The sequence below is a fragment of the Thunnus albacares genome, chromosome 16 (assembly GCF_914725855.1).
Source record: "Thunnus albacares chromosome 16, fThuAlb1.1, whole genome shotgun sequence".
NCBI classification, from domain to species: Eukaryota; Metazoa; Chordata; class Actinopteri; order Scombriformes; family Scombridae; genus Thunnus; species Thunnus albacares.
The window spans coordinates 14,202,324-14,214,734 of NC_058121.1; the positions used below are offsets into that span (position 1 = coordinate 14,202,324).

Below are 12,411 nucleotides of genomic sequence, written 5' to 3' on the forward strand. Positions count from 1 at the left end.
GGTACTGATGGGTCTGATACTTTACTCTTCTGCTGCAGGTACACATAGACACCAAAAGTGCCACCCAAGTTTTTGATCTCATCCGCAAGAAGATGAACCACACTGATGCATACCCGCACTTTATGTCTGTCCTGCATCACTGTCTCCTCATGCCACGTAAGTGTTACTTTGAATTAATCTTTACTGGACCGCAAACTCTGAAACATGGTTTGACAAGTATTCATCCTCACAGAGATACAGTTAAAAATCTTCTATGTTGTAAAATGTGATTAAAAGGTGCTGGGAAATTTAAAAAAAATACTGAAATCTAATGAGGCTCCAAACACAGTAGTTGTGTTACTCCCACAAAATAAACACTGTAGCTTTTGGTTTCTGGCCAAAAAGATAAGTATATTGACTTTGTGCAGATTAGCCACTGCAGATTTTGGATAAGCACATTCCCAGCCAAACTGCACACTGCACTTGGGTAAGATTCAGAGTCAGGGACTGTTGTTGGCTTTTGTTTATTCTTGTCACCATTTTTCTGCGCAATTTGCATCCTGATTACTGTCAGCCAGCTTTCCCACAACAACTGACTTGACAAAGAGCCACCAAACAGCTGCTGCAGTAGCCTTTTTCTTTAATGATGCTTGGATGCTTAATATCCTCACTTTTTTTTATAAGGAGTGGAATTAACACTTGAGCTGCAACTACCGGTCATGTGGTTGTACACAAGACTTAATAAACTTGTCAGCCTGTGATGATAGAAAAGGGAATGAAAATAATGTTATGATATGATGCTTTTAACATTTTCAAACATCCAGACACACCAGTATCAGGAGGCTTGTGTGTGTTTTCAAGGTTTTCAGGCGAGATAGCGAGGCAGGAGTAAACATGTTGTCCACCATGACAGATGTGCTCTCACCAATGTGTGACGAATGCATGTGTCACCTTGTAACCGTTAATTATAGTTCCTCTCTTGGGCTCATCAGTGTAATTTTAGAAAATGCCTTGACCCATCATTTCCATCGTAGTGGGTTGTTTCATCATAGCAACCGCTTTGGATCCAACTTTTGTCAGCAGTTCTGAGATTGTAATGGAGATGCTAATCAATATCTTTTCTCTCTCTCTCTCTCTCCAGACAAGAGAAGTGGTAACACAGTGCAGTACTGGCTGCTGCTGGACCGCATTGTCCAGCAGATGGTCTTGCAGAATGACAAAGGTCATGACCCCGACGTCACACCACTGGAGAATTTTAACGTGAAGAACGTTGTCCGGATGTGAGTGCTCGAATCTGACCCGAACAAACTGACACATGAATGAGCGCATGGAACAGATTGAACAATGTAGAACAGTGCTGAGAAATCGAAAGACGTGCTCAACAATGTTGGCTCAAAAATAGTTTTCCTCTTTTAAGACCAGAAAAAACAATGGTTGCTTTTCAGTATGGAGCTAATTATGTGTGTCTTCTTCTCTGCAGGCTGGTTAATGAGAATGAGGTCAAACAGTGGAAAGAGCAGGCAGAGAAAATGAGAAAAGGTGTGTATGATTATAAAATGCTTAAAGTGTAATTAAGGAATTGGAAGTCACACGTGATGAATATACTGCAGCAAGCTCACTGATTTGGACTTCCCGCCCCAGAGCACCACGAGTTGCAGCAGAAGTTCGAGAAGAAGGAGCGTGAATGTGACGCCAAGACGCAGGAGAAAGAAGACATGATGCAGACGCTCAACAAGATGAAAGAGAAGCTGGAGAAGGAAAGCACCGAGCACAAGAATGTCAAACAGCAAGTGGCCGAGCTCACCGCCCGACTGCATGAACTCAGCACTGTACGTTGTCTTTTACATTTACTGTGTCGCCTTGGAAACCACTGTCCTGTGTTGCTAAGCTGTAAAAGATTTTAAACCTCTCTGGTGTTATATTTGCTTCCCACAGAGACAGGCTGCTGTTGTTCCAGGCGGTCCACCCCTCGCCCCTGGTCCTCCCGGTGGCCCTGTTCCTCCTCCACCCATGCCAGCATTTGCAGGTATGTGCCCGCCTCCCCCGCCGCCTCCTGGGGGCATGATGCCTCCTCCACCGCCCCCGCCTCCTCCTCCGGGTGGGCCACCGCCTCCTCCTGGACGCCCACCAGTCGGAGGAATCCCTCCACCACCAGGAGCACCCCTGGGACCGTCTCTGAAGAAGAAGACCGTTCCCCAGCCAGCCAATCCACTCAAATCCTTCAACTGGTCCAAGTTAGCTGAGGTGAGAACAACTGAGACACTAAAACATGAAGAAGAAGTTCAAGAAGTTTAGAAACTTGAATTTATATTCTGAGAGTTGAGATATAAAATGTCTTATTTTCCTCTGCTCAGAATAAGCTGGAGGGTACCGTTTGGATGGAGGTGGATGATGCCAAAGTTTTCAAAATCCTGGATCTGGAGGACATAGAAAAGACCTTCTCAGCCTATCAGAGGCAGCAGGTACTGCGTCTGTTACTGCTCATCTCTTCATCTCACCAACTGTTGCTTTCTAGTGCTGGGGAGGGTTGGGTGGTAGATTTGTTGGGGTGGGTGACTAAGGGGTCAGCTGGTTTGCATTTTTTTGATTTAGATTTGGCTTTTGCTCAGATTTTCTAAAAATTTCTCCCGTTCTGCAACTTTTGATTTCTCAAGAACAGTTAGAGAAAGGGGAAGGGAGAGGTCAGATCTTTTTTTAACAAAAATGTAAAAATTTTCCTGAAATAAGAAAAAAAAAGAACAGAGAAATTACTGGTTAGATTTTGGGGTTGATTTTATTTGAAGCAAAACATTTGTGCTTGATTTTTCTCACGTTTGAATGGAATGCATCTTTTTTTTTGTTGTGGTTTTGATCATTTTGCCATATGTGATTGAAAATGCATGAGTGAGCTGCTGAGAATTAGCTATTTCCTTCTTGTGGCTTTGGTTTGCAATTAGTTTAGTTCTAGAAAATCCTAATCAGTAGTATCTTCCATTTATTAGTCATACAGAACTTGAAAGAGCATGTCTTTTTACACCATAGACAAAAAAAGTTCAAGATGTCTAGTTCAGTCTGAAGTAATTGTTATCAGTACTGAAACACAACCTTTAGCACACGCTACACACATGACAATACTTGAAAAGGGTACAAAATTAGTAAATCGATGTTTTTCTCTTACGTCATATCCACAGTTTTAAAAAATCTGTGGTGATTATTTGTACTCTGTCATCCTGATAACCTTCTAAAAGACAAACGTGACAAATTTAAAAGTAGACACACCCAACAGACCAGTTTCTTATGTACACAGCATGTGATCTATAAGCACGCAATGATCAACAAGCACGCACACAACGGCGCCGCTCAACAACCACTCATGTCTCACTGCTGCTCACTTCATTACTGATGGATCCATTGATGTCTGAGTGCTTACTGAGCTTTGATTCATTCACTGTTTGTTTTATGGGCTGCAATCACACTGCTTTACTTATTCTAATGAATGCTTACATCTTCCCTGCTTCTTGCCTGCATTTTAGGACTTCTTTATGATCAATAACAGCAAACAGGTGAGTGCACTTACAGTACAGTCTGCAAACTTTTTCCCTCGTTGTGAATGTTACACTCGATGTCCTTTTGTACTTTCAGATGCGTGTTCTTAGTTCATTTGTGTCCAACATAATATAAAACAACCTTTGAGACTTTTCCACTTGTCTTGTTCACTTCATGTGACGACCCCCCTGTGTGACTGTGATCTGAGCCTTTGTACTGTATTATCAGCTCTTGCCTGGGATGTCAGGGCATGTGTCAGTCGGTCTTCGTTGTCGTGTGTTTGTGGGTGACCATCTGTAACTAAAATAAATGTCTTAAAATCACCTGTTGCGCTCTAACCTCTTTACCACGCCGCCTCTCACAGAAAGAGGCCGAGGACGACACGCTGAGCTCCAAAAAAGTCAAAGAGCTGTCTGTTATCGACGGCCGCCGAGCACAAAACTGCAACATCCTTCTCTCGCGGTACGTTTCTTACAGCATATTCAGTGTGAAAATAAAACTATCGATACAAGAGAAGTTATGACGGACTTATCTGTTGTGTGCTGCAGACTGAAGCTTTCAAATGAGGAAATGAAGAGAGCCATTCTAACCATGGACGAACAAGAGGACCTTCCCAAAGATATGCTGGAGCAGGTACGTCTTCAGGTTTCCTACAAGCTCAGTTGTTTCTCTCTTTGAAAAGTGCTTTTATTTATCACAAGACGTTTGTTATTGCTTAATTGGAAGAAAGCTGACTTTCCCTCTTACACTCACTGGATTCAGGGTGTATTAGATTTTATTATAAGGTAAAAAAATACATATATTTGGGAGGAAGAGGTGCTGAATTCAATCGCATTTGACTTTGATTTTGGGAACATGTAGAAAAGTTGCAACTTAAAGGACCAGTGTGTTGGATTTAGTGACATCTAGCGGTGAGGTTGCAGATTGCAACCAACTGAGAACCTCCTCTCCCCTTCCAAGTTTGAAGGAGAAGCTATGGTGGCTGCGAAACTTGCAAAAAATGTGAAGGGCCCTCTCTAGAGTCAGTGTTTGGTTTGTCCATTCTGGGCTACTGTAGAAACATGGCGGTGCAACATGGTGGGCTCCTTGTAAGAGGACTTGCTCCCTGTGTAGATATAAAAGGCTCATTCTAAGAAAACACAACAATTCTTATTTTCAGGTGATTATACACTAATTAAAACATACTTATGAATATTATATTCCATTTCTGCCAAGTCGCTAAATTCTACAGACTGCACCTTTAAGTTTTGACTATATAATCTATGAAGAACAAAATGTGTATGTGTGTATTCATGTATGTGTATATTTTTTTTATATGTTTTGTTGGGTTTTATAATAACATAGACTGAAATTCCCATTTTTTTCCCAGTCACTGCTTACTGGAACTTTAACAGAAGGAAGATGAAGGGGATATGTATTTCATTGTTCACTAAAAATAGCTGCAGAGCAAAGTGATGCATGTCAGCAGCACCATTCAGCACCTAGTTATGTTTTCAGAGCGATCACAGCTAAACTGTGCCAAGAAAAATACATCACCATGTGTGCAACAACTTTCACTAACAATATATTTAGCAAATATTAAAGATCCCCTCCAGACACGTATTAAGACATATTAAAAAATACTCTGCTTGGAACAATAATGATGAAATGATATAGTTTTCTCGGTGTTTGTGCACTAGAGGCTTCAAGTTTCCACATCTCTCTTGTGTAAGTTGCATACTGGCCCACGATTGGCTTCCAAACTATTTGTGATGTCACAAATCACACTTGTAGGTCGACCCCTTAAAATCTTATTTTTAGTGAGCTCAGAGGAACTTTCCCCCAGTAGATGAAGTGAAAACAACCTTGTTGTCAAACTCTGCATATACAGTGAAGCTCAAACAACCAACTGAAGGAACAAGAAGAAAAACATATTTTTGAGTGGAGGGAGACTTTAACATTATTAACAGTATTATTAAGAAAACTCCATTCTCTCACGTCAAGTTCTTGATTTCTTTGCAGTGTTGAGAACAGTCAGATGCAGTAGCATTTTCTCTGAGACTCAGCCATATTCACCCACCAGTTAACAATAACAAATGCAGCTGACTGACTGAATATTTCTCCTCCATCAGTTGCTGAAGTTTGTCCCAGAGAAGAGTGACGTGGATCTCCTGGAGGAGCACAAACATGAGCTTGACCGAATGGCCAAACCTGACCGCTTCCTCTATGAGATGAGCAGGTACTTTAATCATGTAGTGTTTTCTTTGTAATTCACTACTGAACAGCTACTAATCTCGGATATGACAGCGCAGCACTCAGGCCTGTGACAAACAATGGCCATTGTTTCTTCTTCGTCAGAGCTGATAAATGAAATGACTTGTGGGTTTCTACTTAGCAGGGAACAATGGGTCTCTGTGAATCACTATTTCTAAATTGTGTTGGTGGATAAATAGAGTCAGTAATGTAAAAACAGCATTTGTGTTGCAGTTCTGTAAACAAAACCGTGTAGGATAAAAAGGAAACATGTCACAACTCGGCCGCTAACTGCATCAATGCTGAAACACAGTAAGACCAATAAAGCTAAGAACAAAAACTTAAGCGTGATGGAAATAGAAATCCAGCAGTTTTTAAATAATTGACTGCAGTTTGACATTTTTTGGTAATTTTTGCTAAAATATGTACTCAGAATACAGAATGACTGGAGGACAGATGTCACTGTGATATTCATTAGCTGCAGAGTCAATGGTTTATAAGCTGAAATAAAAAAAACTCTCCCAAAAATAAGCTTCATTACCACAACTAAAACTTTGTACTGTACGTACCATTTAGTGAGCACACAGGCGGTTTGCTTTATTTTGCTCAAGCACAATGTCCTTGTTTGTGGCATTTGTCTACATTTGTGGATTTCCCGGTTTATAATTTAATATTTTTGTCTATTTTCGTTCTTCTCTGACATGCATTTTCCATTCCCCGTCCAGAATAAACCACTACCAGCAGAGGCTGCAGTCTTTATACTTCAAAAAGAAGTTTGCAGAGAGGATAGCTGAGATCAAACCCAAAGTTGAAGGTGGGAAAAGTCTCATACATCTGTGACATGAACTTCAATACATTATTTAATGAAAGTGACAATAAAAAAACATCTATTTTAACTTAAGGAAACTATTTCTTTAAAAACATCTGTGCAGCCATTCATAATGGCCTCTAAAATCCTTATGTTTTCTGTTTTTATACTTTTTGATATTTGCTGAAGAAAAAATGTGCCAGCTGCTAAGGCAGATGTTTTTAATAGTCTAAACATAAATCACTCAGGTACCTTGAATCCACTAGAAACTTAAATTTTCTTTGTTTTCATGTCTCAGCTCTGACAAAGGCATCTAAGGAGGTTTTACACAGCAGAAACCTGAAGCAGCTGTTGGAGGTGGTGCTGGCCTTGGGAAACTACATGAACAAGGGTCAGAGGGGGAATGCTTACGGCTTCAAGGTGTCTTCACTCAACAAGATTGCTGACACCAAATCCAGTATTGACAAGTAAGAGCACTATATCAATTCATACATCCAAACTTTGCTAAAATGGCATGGAATATATAAACTTCACATCTGGAACTGGGAAATGTGATATCAATGAAGCTCCACGTTGGTATTCATACCTGAACATCCATCATAAAAGCAGTATATTGCACGTTTTGACACACTGACTACGTTGAAGGTTGGTTCAACTCAGAGTGCTGGTTCATCTGTGTGTTTGCAGGAACATCACTCTCCTGAACTACCTGATCACCATCCTGGAAAAGAAATACCCCAAAGTCCTGATGTTCCAGGGAGACCTGCAGAGTATCCCAGAGGCAGCCAAAGTCAAGTAGGTGGATCCTTTCAGAGCCGTGGTTTCCAATCTGGGGGTCGGCACCAGGATAAAATTGAGGGGTTGCAAGATGATTAACAAGATTGGAAATAAGAAAATAAACATTCTGCTACATAAATGGTGTTTACTTTTTTAAACGTTCATCTAATCTTTGCTTCTTGATGAAATAGTGCATAGTTGTACCTCTTCATGTCTCTAAAAACTATTCAAGTTATCCAATCTTTGAAGAAATTCTTGCTTGCAACTGATAAACACATGTAATCCTTCACCTTTCTGTCTTTTATTGCAGCATGACTGAGCTGGAGAAAGATATCGGCAACTTGCGAAGCGGCCTGAAAAGTGTTGAGAGCGTGAGTCACAATGATTTATGCAGTAATGTTTTGTATTGGTCATGCATTTATACAATATTCAGTGCATGACTGTGACTCTTCTTTTGTTTTTTTTAAATTTCTCTTTCAATATCCTCCAATTTCTCTACTCTCAGGAGCTAGAATACCAGAAGAAGCGACCGCAGGAGCTGGGCGACAAGTTTGTGTCCGTGGTGAGTCAATTCATCACTGTGGCCAGCTTCAGCTTCTCTGACGTGGAAGATTCTCTAACTGAGGCCAAAGAACTGGTAAGTCCCCGTGTTTCTGCAGAATTTTAAAAAAAAACTGACTGCCTGAGCAGACCGGACAGAGCCAATGACACATGTAGATAAAGAGACTGAAAGCTCGCATCCCATTTCCTCTGAGCGCAGCTGTTTCTACATGCCTTATTGACCTCATCAGTCACCTTTCTAGGAAAGCTCACAGCAGGAGTGAAGTGTTTCAGCTTCCTGCTGCAGCGCCACTAGCACTTTACTGGTCAGCCTGCTCGCGACCATGTGTGCAAAACAAGAGTGAAACCAGGAACAGAGGCAGAGGGTTGGATATTGTTTTCACCATTGTGTCACTAATGCAAAAAGAAGAAACAAACCTGGATTCTACAGATTGCCATTTTACAAGAAAGGGGCTCCATTAAGAGTTACAACTAGAAACCTGAGCATGTTCACCTTTTTAGGGGAGAGCTCGACACCCTGACGTTAGATTTATGTGCGTCTGTCCAGGTTTATTGGTGCAAGGCAGGAAGAGTTTTTTATCTTGAGCATGCTCCCCCCCTCCCTTCCCCCCCAGTGTGTGTGTTACATTGACCCAAGTGCTCAGCTTGTCACATGGCAGCCATTAGTTTCTGTGAATCATTTACAGTGTCCCACAGTTAAATATTTGAGTGGTCCTCTGCACTCATGATTGGTAACCAGAGAAACTGCTGACCCTTTGAACGACTCCTTCCTTCTGGTAAAAATAAACTTACATAAAAGTTGTTTAGGCATTTTTGTCACATGCAGACATCATATTGTCACTTCTTGATGTGAGGAAGGAAAAGACCTCCAGTATCATCACAAACAATTGGATGCACATGCAGAAAAACATTAATGAAGCCTTCATTTAACTGATGAAAATATTTTTCACCACTAGATAAAGTTGGCGTGCCACAGACAGAGCTGCACATCTTTGAAGCTATATGTTCTCAACATGATCTCACATCTGGATGTTCTCCTTTTTAACTTGCTGGGAAAAATACCCAACAAACACGTTGCCTTAATTTGGACCCTGGCTCCAGTCTCCGGCCTCAGCTGTAATCAGTAGTCGGTCAAATCTGGGTTAACGTGGCCTTCAAAGCCCGACTTTCTGGTACCCTGCTCTGATTTCAAAGAGCTGAGACCTAATGAGTCCCCTGTAAAACAGTCAAAGACGGATAAAACACGGTTCTACTGTGTCCTGCTGTAAATCTAATCCTGTGTGCCCCTTCTCTCTCTGGTTCCACAGTTCCTGAGGGCAGTAAAGCTTTTCGGTGAGGATGCCAGCAAGATGCAACCAGATGAGTTCTTTGGCATCTTTGACCAGTTCCTGCAGTCGTTCTCAGAGGCTCAGCAGGAGAACGAGAACATGCGGAAACGCAAGGAAGAGGAGGAGCGCAGGGCCAAAATGGAAGCTCAGGTATGTTGTCGTCCCTCGTTTCCACATGATCCTCAACAGAAAAAAACATGAATCACTATAAAAGACTTATTTTACATCTGGAAACAGAAGAAGTCAACAACGTTCTTGAATTAATTGCAGTCCATAAGTATTATAACTTGAAATATTGTAGAAAGTCAGAATTAAAGCGAGACTTATGAACAATTAAAAGTTGAAAACCCACCTTTGATCATTAATAAACTCTGGCGTTTAGCTGTTACAGCCTTATTGGCCTTTGGTTGTCCGGTATGATCAGTAGCAGCTTATGTTAGCTAATGCTAGCTAGCTTTAGTGAGCAAACTTTAGATAATTATTGCTGTTGCTATTGCTGACCTTATTGCCCCATTTACACCTGGCATTAACGTGTGATCTGTGTAAATATCCTGTAAGGTGAAATGTATGAATGTGGTTATGTTTAATGAAGGTTTAAATGCAACCAGAACACATTGTGATCGGATTTCAGCTACGTATAACTGACTCAAGAAAATATCCACCCAGCAAGTTAAAAGGTCACCTAACTCCACCTCTTCCTGCTACTTAAGCTGCATTGCAAACATCTAGAAGTAATATCTGTAGCTAGGAAGTCTTCCCTCCAAAAAGTGATCCCTCTCTTGACCTGGGAGGCTCCATATTTGTTGACAAGTCCGCCACACCAATTTACATATTGAGATCCATTTACAATGCAAGCAGAATGAGGACAATGAGAATGCACATTAATACCAAGTGTAAATGGGGTAAAGGTCGCATGCCAGACTCAAACCAGGGACATTGTGGTTCATGGTCGACTCCTTAACCTTCTAGGCAAGGCAAGTTTATTTGTGTAGCACATTTCTACAACAAGGCAATTCAAAATGCTTTACATAGAGCATAAAAGGCATCTGGACAGACTATAAAAGGAACACAAGGCAATGTAAAAAGACATTTAAATAAAAAGAAGCAGTCTGCCAGTGCTCCACTGTTGATGTCTTTAAAGCAACTGCTTCAGGAGAATATTGTGAAATGGAGGGAAGTTCAACTGGCCATCATCTTGTAAATATCCATTTGTGGCCACCATGGTTGCTGTTACATAGTCTTTCTTTTCTGCAAAGGTATTCCAACAGTCTTTATTTCTGTGTCACCAGCTCAAAGAACAGAGGGAGAAAGAGAGAAAGGCTCGGAAAGCAAAGGCAAACGGGGAAGACGACGGCGGCGAGTTTGACGACTTGGTGTCAGCGCTGCGATCAGGCGAGGTCTTCGACAAGGACTTGTCCAAGATGAAACGCAACCGCAAGCGCATCAACAGCCAGACCACAGACTCGAGCAGAGAACGACCGGTCACAAAGCTCAACTTCTGAGTGGTGGTTGAGGTCATCATCCTTGTTTCTCCAGTTCAGCCACCCCCCTCCCTTCCCTTCTCCTCCCCTGCCTCCTGTTCATCATTAGTTTTTTCGGTCGAACTGATATGCACATTCCTCAGCACCCTCCTCCATTCCCACCCAGCTCGGCTTGATAAACCATGGCCTTGCACCGTCACTGCGGAGCCACACATACAGCACAACATGTTAAGACTTTTCATCCTCTTGAGTTTTTGATGTTAAACGGAGCAGAAGCCAAAAGCTGTTAACAGCCAAATCAGATATTTCCCACTGGAGAAACAGTTTGGTCAAATTAAATGTTTGTTATCGTGCAGGAGGACGTTTTTCCCCGCTGGAGAGAGTTCCCTTCCAGGTGTAAGAGATGCTCACAGATCGATAGGATCCGTTCTGTGTGGTTTTTGTACGTCAGAATCTATGCACAGAGTGAAATGTGCAGCTAGTAGACTTTTTCCGGGCTTGATGCTCGATCCAAACAGGAAGATGATTCCATTAAAAACACAAGGGGCCATTTTGTACGGACTGATTTCGTAGATTGAGAGGGGCTGCTTTCACATGCCTGAATTGTCCAAGTGATAATTTTTGGAGAAAGACTGAATCTGAACTTGATCTTTACGCTGCTGTTCTCTTGCAGGACTGAGACAAAAGTGGTTTTAACTGCAAGCGACACGGCTAAGAAGCATTTTTTTTTTTCTATTCAACATTATTGACGTGCAGCATTTATATATCTGATCACTGTATGTTTTATTTTCCTGTTAAGAGCTGGCCTTAACTCTGTTGATTTTAATTGTTGAGTGGGTACTCTCCAGGCCTGGGCCTAATCTGCAATTTCTCAACAAGTATGGACACTCATGTCATAGATTACATATATCTATATATAAGGTTGCGTGCTTGTTACACATGCACATATAAAGTCATAATTACTATGCTAAATGCCATTAAAACCATACCCAATCAATGCAATACACTTGTTTCCCTTCTGATGGGAGTGCCCTGCTTTAAGTTTTTACTGAATAGATGAAATATGTTTCCTGTACGCTGGCTGGATTTACACTGCAAAGAAAAAAAACAAACAAAAACTCAGATTTTAACTCTTTGTGATCCACATGTGATATTTTCATTCTTGTAGAAAACATCAAATGTGGAAGAGACGCCTTTGATTTTAATTTTCCCCCTCAGCTGTGTAAATCTATCCAGTGTCTGATACTGTACCTCCATTGGACTTTTATAATTTAAATATTGCCTTCCATTGTATGATGACCTGAGGATAATAAATGGGAGAAAACATTTTGTTTTGTTGTATTTAGTTAATCAGCACTTGAATGAACATGAGTTCTCAGCTTATTTTCTTTGAGTAAAAGACATTTATTACCACCAGGAGTAAGAAGAAGTAAAGAAAAAAGATAACAGGCTTAAACTTCATGGACCTTGATAGAAAGTACAGTCGTAGCGCCACCTAGTGGTCAGTAAGTGCTAATGGAGAGGTCTCCTGTGTGGTCTCAGTCAACCAAAACCTTGTTATGACCCGGCCTAGAGGAAACCCTGAGCCAACATAACAGATGAGACTCCCCTCTTCTCACCACCCAAGATCCACCAGCAACAGAGGATTTGTAGCCTTTTAAAGGTTTATTTTAAAATCTTTTAGCTTCAGGATGGGTTACCAGCAAAACAATGAACAAAA

General features: G+C 41.2%; 1 protein-coding gene across 4 annotated transcripts in view; it reads left to right on the forward strand.

Annotated features, from left to right (window-relative positions):
* The window catches only part of LOC122999805 (disheveled-associated activator of morphogenesis 1-like), a 51,410-nt gene extending 39,393 nt beyond the window's left edge, over positions 1 to 12,017 (forward strand). For 3 of the 4 annotated variants that reach the window (XM_044377051.1, XM_044377053.1, XM_044377052.1), the window contains 17 exons: positions 39 to 156; positions 1,121 to 1,259; positions 1,460 to 1,518; positions 1,621 to 1,808; positions 1,915 to 2,223; positions 2,334 to 2,441; positions 3,492 to 3,521; positions 3,869 to 3,966; positions 4,053 to 4,137; positions 5,616 to 5,722; positions 6,462 to 6,550; positions 6,843 to 7,011; positions 7,232 to 7,339; positions 7,632 to 7,692; positions 7,827 to 7,958; positions 9,190 to 9,360; positions 10,500 to 12,017. In XM_044377051.1, the coding sequence (XP_044232986.1) occupies positions 39 to 156; positions 1,121 to 1,259; positions 1,460 to 1,518; positions 1,621 to 1,808; positions 1,915 to 2,223; positions 2,334 to 2,441; positions 3,492 to 3,521; positions 3,869 to 3,966; positions 4,053 to 4,137; positions 5,616 to 5,722; positions 6,462 to 6,550; positions 6,843 to 7,011; positions 7,232 to 7,339; positions 7,632 to 7,692; positions 7,827 to 7,958; positions 9,190 to 9,360; positions 10,500 to 10,712 (2,184 nt within the window). In that variant the 3' untranslated portion in view covers positions 10,713 to 12,017. The remainder of the gene's footprint in view (positions 1 to 38; positions 157 to 1,120; positions 1,260 to 1,459; positions 1,519 to 1,620; positions 1,809 to 1,914; positions 2,224 to 2,333; positions 2,442 to 3,491; positions 3,522 to 3,868; positions 3,967 to 4,052; positions 4,138 to 5,615; positions 5,723 to 6,461; positions 6,551 to 6,842; positions 7,012 to 7,231; positions 7,340 to 7,631; positions 7,693 to 7,826; positions 7,959 to 9,189; positions 9,361 to 10,499) is intronic. The other variant, XM_044377054.1, reaches the window with a different exon arrangement.
* The last annotated feature ends 394 nt before the right edge of the window (positions 12,018 to 12,411 follow it).